This window comes from Dunckerocampus dactyliophorus, chromosome 14 (genome assembly GCF_027744805.1).
Source record: "Dunckerocampus dactyliophorus isolate RoL2022-P2 chromosome 14, RoL_Ddac_1.1, whole genome shotgun sequence".
Taxonomy (NCBI): Eukaryota; Metazoa; Chordata; class Actinopteri; order Syngnathiformes; family Syngnathidae; genus Dunckerocampus; species Dunckerocampus dactyliophorus.
This window is the reverse complement of record NC_072832.1, coordinates 3,791,153-3,799,920: the sequence shown is the minus strand read 5'-3', so window position 1 is coordinate 3,799,920 and position 8,768 is coordinate 3,791,153. Positions and strand designations below refer to the sequence as shown.

Sequence of the window (8,768 nt, the reverse complement as noted above, 5' to 3'; positions counted from 1 at the left end):
GCTCACTGCACACAGCACACTGAAATCTGGTGCAAACGCTGTGTTTAAGCTGTCAGTAAAAATTCAATGAAAATGTCAAATCTCGATTGCAACACAATGTCGGTAAATGAATGAACCCGCCAGGTCCTGACTCACTCTTTCTTCTTTTCAAGACCTAAATGATGCAAAAATCAAAAGTACAGCGCAGGCAGTTGCCATTTGTGCAATAGGATGAGGGCGTCGCCATGGTTACCTTTGTGTGTCAGCATTTTGGTTTTTGTAAACGGCAGCAAAAGCTGGTCGAAGATAACCTGGCAACGTTTGCTGATGTGTCACATGAGTTTCCCCTTTGGGTCTGTGACATTTTTCAGTGGAAACTAAAGCAAAAGTTCACGTAACTTTAAAAATGATACAGTGATGTCATGCACAGTTCGATTGTGTGAGTCACTTAAAACACATCCGCTCCGTTTCTTAAAAAAGCATCATGCTATGGCATCAAAAGAGGCATTTTTGCCTCTTTTGATGCCCCATGTCTTGGGGCTCTTTGGATGGCCGATATCAATGTCAGACAACTGTCATAACTAGCTTGCCAGGTGAGCCCAGTTAAAAGACAACTACTTAAAAATGATGTTCCACATTATTACGCATGCCACAGGTTTCAGGCAATATGGGAAAGAAAAAGGATCTCTCTGTTGACAAAAAAGTGTCAAATACTGCAATGCCTTGGACACTTGGCATGAAAACATTCAGTAATTCACAAAAACGTTCGTACGGTAAAGAAATCTGTGGCTGATTCAGATGACAGTCATGATTGTGCTGATAAAGGCGTAATGAGAAAGGTTTCTGCCAGACAAATGTCATCAAATCAAGTGAGCACCTGCTAAAAGGCCATTGCAAAGCAGCAAACAGGTATTTGAAGCTGCTGGTGCCTCTAAAGTCCCGTGAACCTCAAGGTGCAGGATCCTCCAGAGGCTTGCAGTTTTGCATAGACAGAAAGGGTTGCAGTAGGCCAACAAATACATGAAGATTGATTTTCAAACAATCCTGTTTACTGATGAGGGCCGGGTGGATGAAGCAGGGTATGGCCAGCATATCTTAACAAGGCTGTGAAGTCAGCAAGCAGGTGGCTGAGTCATGTTTTGGATCGGAGCTAGTAGGCCCTTTATGGGCATTGAAGGTGTGAAAATGACCTCAGCAAAGCATGTAGACTTTCTGACTGACCGCTTTCTTCCATGGTACAATATGAAGAACCGTACCTTCTGTAGCAAAATGACCTTCACGCATGACAATGCACCATCTCATGATGCAAAGAATACCAACTTCTCTGTCCTTGGCTGTTATAAGCAGAAAAGGAGAGAAACTCATGGTTTGAGCCCCTTTCCAAATCTAGCTCTAGCTGGCACTGCTGTTTGTGGTATTTCAATAGTTTCAAAATGAGGACAGCAGTGTGTGTCAAGCACCTTCCAGCTCAAGCACGGCTGACCCCTTCAGGATTCATCGGTACTGCAAGTGCCTCCCGTATGACATTTCTGTGTATTTTATTGACTGATGATCAAATTAATGATGTCATACTTACATGAAAGACATTATAAGGACTGTAGAAAGTCGTGGTGTATAATAAATGTTTCTGCAAAATTGGCCACATGCTGACAAACTGATGGGCACCATGAGCCAGCTCAGTGTACACGGAACATAGACAGTAGGCGGGGCTTGCGCATCAACAGAGAAGCCAACATAGGCCTCACCTTAGGTTTCTTCCTTGTACTTGTACTTGTAAATGTGCAAATTTTGCGATTTTTACGTAAGAAATGTTAAAAACGATTGGTATCATGCAGAAAATACATTTATAATACAGTTCAATGGAAAAATAGTAAAATTAATTTTACGTTATTATTCTTTTTTTCATTTTTCATCATGACAAGTGAGGCTCTTTCACACCTGCCTCCCATGACCGCACGTCACTGAAGTTTTCCTTTTTGTATCTTCTATCAACATGTATGTGTGACCCCAGGTCAAGCTTATTGTGTTGTAATACAGCATATTCATCACCGCAGCTGGCCGCAGTTATGATTTTTATATCATAGTTTGACTATACCTCCCAGAATTCCTTGTGTTTTACAGTGTATGGCGTCATCTGTTGAAGGTGGCTTCGCTTTGAATCTCATACTAGACGTTTATCGCTCACCCTAATTCCATAATAGGAAACCGCCTTTTCGGTACGACAGAGTTTCGAAAAGTAACACACCCGAAAAGGCTTATAGTTGTTACGCGCTGCTCTCAGTGGTTAAATGCAGCCAAGTTGGCATGTGTAATGGATGATAATTTTGATGACGCACACTGAATCACGTTAAGTTTAATAAATGAAACCGTTCGAGTCTGACGAGGAGGAAGTGGAGCAACTGGGTGTCGTTTACCGAAAAGAGCTAAGGAGTGAGTCGTTTTGTCTTTTGCTAACCAAGCTAATTAGCACTCGCATTAGCCACAAGTTACAGGAATGCATACAATGTTAATTTAAGGTGTTTTAGACAGATGGGCGTCTTTTGTGCATTAATTAAACATTTAACCAGTGTAAAATAACTCCTATTCAGTGCCCACATGACATTTAATAAGATAAGGTAGATGTTGCTTAATCGCCACCAGTTGCTCCCTGGCGCCTCTATTAGTATTGAATACACTGGACACAGCATTAGGCACACTTGCAACACCACTTCTATATAATCTTCATTAACTAGTCAGCGTAGTATTCGTGTAACTTATTACTGTGGTTGTTTGCATTGATGTGTAACTACATTGCATCATATTGAAAACTGTTCCTACTAGTAATAATAATAATAAAAAATGATAAAAGATAGAAATCTGTGTCTACAGAGCCCGTCAGTGAAAGCCTGCAGCATCTCAACAGCGCTCTGCAGCAGCAAAACCCTGGTATCGACAAGGAGGAAGAGGTCAGACACGGCGATGGCGGCCTCCCGGCATCCGCTGTGCCCGGCAAGGACAGGGTGTTGTGGAGCCAGAAGACACAGAGTGAAGCAGGTGGTGTGCTTCTGTCTTAAATGTCTCCCTGTAAAGTTCTGGGACAAATTTTCAAGTAATGCAAATAGAAATAATCTTTCTATTGGAATGGAAAAAGTCATAAGAAGCCAAAGAAAAAGCAAAACATACCAACAAAATGACAAGACAAAAGACAGGACACAAGACAAGACTTTATTTGTCCCACAAGGGATTCCAGGTTTACAGAAGCAAAAAGTACAAGAGCACACAATAGCAGATACAAAAGCACACAACAGCAGAGAAAGTGCAAAAATCAAGGTAATACAACTCAAAAAGTTATATACACAATTTACAGCTGTGTACATATTGGTTTATTGCACGGTTTATGGCATGGATTATTGCATGATTATTGCACGGTTAATGTCCAGGATTTTTGGAGCAGTTTTTGTTGTGGAGTCTGACAGCTGTAGGAAGGTAAGACCTGCAATACCTCTCCTTCACACACTTTGGATGTATCATCCTGCCACTAATGGAGCTAGATGTGGAACTAGATGTGACTTTAGGCATATTTTTACACCAAAACATTGCTTGAATTCTCAATTGTACGACCTCAGGTCTTGAGGGACCTCCACTGTGGGCAGTAAGTTTACTACGAGTATCAGTAGTGTGTGTGTGTGTGTGTGTCTGTGTTTGCTTACAGTCAATCAACTAAAAAGCCTCCTACTGAAGCAGGGCATGGAGATACCTGCTCCTCTCTCTTCATCCAAGGTACACCAAACACGTCACAACTCCATATGACTGACATACAGTGCATTTGCTGTGTCATCAGTGAATATTTTTTTTACAACACACTTGTGACTGACAGGACTTGGTCCCAGTCACTCACAACCAGTCTGACTACATCAAACACCTGGAGGCAGAAGTTCAATTCTGCAAGGTTTGTATGCCAGTCTTCTATACGGCCGTCTTTTTTGCACACAGCCATTTGAGTCTTTATCTGTGGTTCGTGTGACAGGAAGAGCAACAGGGCCTCAAACAGAGGATCCGAGTGGTGGTGGTGGAGAATGAGAAACTGTGGTCCGAGCTTAAAGCCAAACATGCCGCCTCTCTGAAGGGACGCACGGTAAAGTCTGTCAAAATTTCATGTGCAAATATGTTACAATCTTTATCCCATTGAAGTATTTATTACATCCAGCTAGGCATTGGTAAAATTGGAGCTAGACGAGGAAACAATATCATCATACTAAAAACACACAGAAAAAAAGTCACCTTTCTCCAACCTATTGGACCATAATTGACAAGAAGAGCATCATTTGGGAAATTTGACTGAAGCAGGGGTGTCTGAAGCCCGGCCCCAGGGGACATTTGTGGCTCATTGCTGTTTTTTGTTGGCCCGCGACACATTCTAATTTAACAAGATAACTAAAAACAACAGCAGCAGCAAAATTGGAAAAGTCAGCAGCCATTTTATGAGAATAAAGCTAAATAATAAAGAATAAAGTTGTAAATAAGGAGAAAAAGTTATAGTTTTACGAGAATAACGTCATCATGAGGAAAATTTTTACGTCATTTTAGTGGCATAAAGTTGAAATATTAAATTAAAAAAAGTTTATTTTTTAAGTTGTAATATGTGAAACAAAAGAGAATAAAGTTGTAATTATTTGAACATTAATTGGGAGGAAAGTTACGTATAGTATGGGAATAAAGTCGCAATAATATGGAATAATGTCATAATATTACAAGACGAAAGTTGAAATAGGAAAACAAACAAAAAAAAAAGTCGTATTCTAACGAGAAAGAAAGTTGCAAGTTTAGGACAATAAAGTCAGAATATTATGAGGAATAATAATGTTAGTAGCATTGAGTTGAACTATTAAAGGAAAAATATGTTATTATTTTTTTAAAGTTGTAATATTTTGAGAAACGAACAAAAACTAAAGTTCTCATTTTTGAAAAAGTACACTGTGAAAAAGTTAGAATATGGGAATAAAGTCAAAATATTATAGGAATAAATGAAAATATTACACAAAGACGTTTTATGAAGATTACTTAAGAAGAAAGTTCAAATATTTGAGAGTAAAAAAAAATAAATAACAGCAAAAATGGGGTGAAAAAACTGACGTTGATACTGGTAGGCTTTTTTACCTGTATGGCAAAGCTGAGATGCAGTTTTTTGCTAGAAATACAAATAACCTCTCAGCATATCTACATGTGTTGCTTTACAAAATATCAAAGTGGCCCTTGCATCCTTTCATTTTTCACCATGCGGCTCTCACTGGAAAACGGTTGGCCACCTCTAGCCGATAAACCAGCTACGGGTCATTGTCACCAACAGGTGGAGGCGCCCTCTGGTGGCCAACTGTGCACTGCATGATCTTTGCTAAAGTAATCTATCTGAAGTCGTCATGTAACTTGATGGTAATTATTTATTTAGTGATTTTTTTTTTTATTTTCAGGAGAATGAATGTGTGACAGGAGACAGTCACGCAACCTCGCTTGATGCACAGAGAGGGGAACACGCCGCATGGAAACATGAGCTGGTTTGTCTCCATCCCAAAGAAGTCATATACTTTATATACTGTATACTTTTGTGTGTTTGCATAAAAAAAATCTTGATGTTAGACACTTATCGGCCATAACAGGGATATATACATTTCTGGGAACATTTATCAAAGCATGCCATTACTGTAAATGCTGTGATTATAGCTGGTGGTTAATATATCTGAATGCAAAGAGGATAAGATGGATTGGAAGAAGGCAATAATTGGAGAGAGGTTGTTATTTCTGACATTTTACGGTAATATTTTTAAAACTTTTTAATAATAATTTGGAGTGAGAAATTGGAAATGAAAACATGGCTGAAAACACATGCAACATGCATGTGTTTCACATCAACGGCTGAGTTGCTAGTACTAGTGCAACCATCATTTTAAAGCGCATGCAGAGGTAGATAAAGCTGCTGGATTTTGACCAAATGCAGCTATTCACTGACTAAATATGATGATTTTTTAACTTTTTTTAGGAACAGTTGAAGGGCATGCATCAGGCTCAGATGGAAACGTTGGAGGATCAGGTCATCTCCCTGAGGTCAGCCTCTCTCTTTTTATACTTCCCTTAAACCTTGAGACATCTCCTCCAGACTTACCTGTATTATCTTCCATTGCTTCTACCACCAGGAGGGACTTGTCGCTCAGTCAGGAGGAGTGCAACGATGTCATGGCCCGTCTCAGACGTAGCGAGAAGGAGACGGTGGATGCGCAGCGAGCTAACGGGGCGCCCCGTGTGGCCGGCTTGTGTCTGAAGTGTGCGCAGCAGGAGGCGGTCTTGGCCGGGGCGCCCACCAATGTGCACGTCCAGGCTCTAGATAGACTTACCAAGTAAGTGGAGGAAGTACAGGAAGTACAGGACAGCCTTGTGTTTTTCTTAGTTTTTTTTTGTTTTTTAAAAATCACATGCATGCTTACTCGCAGGGAGCGCGACGAGCTGCTGGTAGCTCTGAGCGCCGCACGGGCAGCTCGGCAGGAAGTGCAGCACAGGGAGTGGTCGGCTTGTCTGCAGGTCAAACACGCCGTGGAGGTGGCCGAGGAAGCCAGCCTGCACAAAGCTGAGGTCAGATTATTAGCAGTTCTTGACGCCAACTCGTCCACTCAGCTGCATGGCCAGCAAGCTGAATCTTTGTGTGTGGTTGTGCAGGTGGAGGTGCAGTGCCAGCAGCTGTCCCGGGAGCTGGTTCGGCAGACGGCGCAGCGAGAGCGAGATGCACAGGTTTTGCAGGAGAGACTGGCCGAAGCCCGAGAGGAGGGACGCAACGAGTGTCGCAGACAGAAAGAGGAGCTGGCAAATACAGTAAAAGCAACTTGTGTACTGTTGTGTACACATGACTATAATAACATGTTAATACTACACTCATACACATGTTATTGTTGTGATTATGATTGTTATTACACCTGCATTTGCTATTGTGATCCAGTACATAATTATCAATATAGCTCACGTGTCCTTATTAGGTGGCCTGGTTGTCCCAGCGTGCAGCAGAGCTGGAGGGCCAGCTGGACAGACTCCATGCAGACAAGAGCTCGCTGACCAATCAGCTGGAAGATACACAGCGCAAACTTGCGAGTGTGGAAAAAGACAACACCAAGGTACAGACCTGGGGTCTCCTCTGTAAAGCTTGCATTCGCAAAAAACAGGGTCGAAAAAGTTGCGTGCGACGTTTTCCATGCAAAGTACAAAATACATCCTGACGTCAGAGTGCGCACCAGTAGGGCACCTTTTGTAGCTGGCGTAGGCACTGTTTGGAGCCGTGGCAAAAAGCCGACACACAGTGTCAGATGTTAGAAATAAACATGTGGAAGCCAATACACGTTTATCCATCATTGCATGAAAACATCATGCCGTTATTGACTTTAAAACATTTGTGGCAAGTGTTGACATTTTACATGACACTGACGGATATCATTTGTCAATCAAATGTAATATCCTGTATTGTCTATGCTGGTCAACATACAGTATGGTGACTGCAAATAGATTGATAGCCTTGGTAGCAGTCCCAAAGTATCGTAAACACCATTACGCATGAGTGTCGTATCCGGACTAAAAGATACATGAAAAACACAACGCAGGAATTGACTATTTCATAGTTTTATATATTTTATAATCATGAGAATAGGATGTGTTCGGTTAATGATAATCATAGCAAACGTCAAACTGTCAATTAAGTAATTCTGTAGGGTTTAAGTTTATAAGACACAGAGCTAATACAGCATGTCCCCAGTGCTCCGTTGCTGTCCTTTCTTTGGACAATTTATTCAAAAATAAGACAGTTCTTTGTCGCACATGTCAAGTATATCATCAATAGCAACATTTATTGGTCTTTCCACGGTCTTTATTTGTGTGGATAGTGTCTGGTCCGTGTGTGAATTTCCTTTTCCACAAATGATGGGGTTTTGTTTTGTTGTGCTTTGAACTAATACACATAAGTTCCTCATAAAATAATTCTAATATACAGTATGTACCTAATATTTTGATGGTGTTAATGTCATCATAACGTTAAATGTTTTTTGTGAGGCGTGGAAAGAGCTTAACTTGAGTCAGAGTTGTGTACGCACACTTCTACTCAAGGTGGAATCTATAAGCCAAAAATTGTGTGAATGTGTGCGTACGGCCCTTTTTATAACACTGAATATTTTTTGTCCGTACGCACATTTTGGGTTTCTGATGTACGGAGACTTTTAGTCAGGATTCCATGCACATTTTTATAGATGAGGCCCCTGTTTTTTAATGTGATTGACTACTTTGGATCACAGCATCAGTATAGGCCGTCTTAATTGTAGTACTGTATACGTCCACTGGATGGCAGCAAAACTATGCTCTTTTTCTGCAATATAGCTACTGTAAAAGGCCAATTTAAAAGAAGTCCCTTTCACTTCTGTTGATTCATCAAGTGCAAGGAAGATATACATATACATTTAATTTAAGGTAATTTACATCAGTGAAAGTTTTATATATATATATATATATTTTTTAGAATTTGCTTAATTAATGCAAATGCAAATTAATGCAAAGTAGGGACAGACATTTTCTAAAATGCATTTTTAGCCTGAAGCACATATGGGTTATTTGTGTTTTCTAATAATATTATGAGTTAAATCATCAATTACATAATTTTTACATTACATGTCATTTTTTTGACTACGTAATCCGTTTCTTTTAGCCTGGAACTGTGTAAGAGACGAGGTTCTAAAAGACATATTGGAGCAGCAAATGAAGACGTGGCTTTAATGAGTTTTTAATTGTGA

At 40.4% G+C, this 8,768-nt stretch overlaps 1 protein-coding gene across 6 annotated transcripts in view; it reads left to right on the top strand.

Moving 5' to 3' along the window:
• Window positions 1–2,167: 2,167 nt before the first annotated feature.
• The window catches only part of sdccag8 (SHH signaling and ciliogenesis regulator sdccag8), a 51,234-nt gene continuing 44,633 nt past the window's right edge, over window positions 2,168–8,768 (top strand). The window contains exons 1-11 of one of the 6 annotated variants that reach the window (XM_054799322.1): window positions 2,168–2,409; window positions 2,848–3,012; window positions 3,671–3,738; window positions 3,836–3,907; window positions 3,986–4,093; window positions 5,427–5,510; window positions 5,993–6,057; window positions 6,147–6,347; window positions 6,441–6,579; window positions 6,664–6,816; window positions 6,978–7,112. In XM_054799322.1, coding sequence (XP_054655297.1) covers window positions 2,340–2,409; window positions 2,848–3,012; window positions 3,671–3,738; window positions 3,836–3,907; window positions 3,986–4,093; window positions 5,427–5,510; window positions 5,993–6,057; window positions 6,147–6,347; window positions 6,441–6,579; window positions 6,664–6,816; window positions 6,978–7,112 — 1,260 coding nt within the window. In that variant the 5' untranslated portion in view covers window positions 2,168–2,339. Of the gene's footprint in view, window positions 2,410–2,847; window positions 3,289–3,398; window positions 3,445–3,670; window positions 3,739–3,835; window positions 3,908–3,985; window positions 4,094–4,116; window positions 5,356–5,426; window positions 5,511–5,992; window positions 6,058–6,146; window positions 6,348–6,440; window positions 6,580–6,663; window positions 6,817–6,977; window positions 7,113–8,768 lie in introns of those variants that run through there. The other 5 variants (XM_054799326.1, XM_054799325.1, XM_054799323.1 and 2 more) reach the window with 5 other exon arrangements.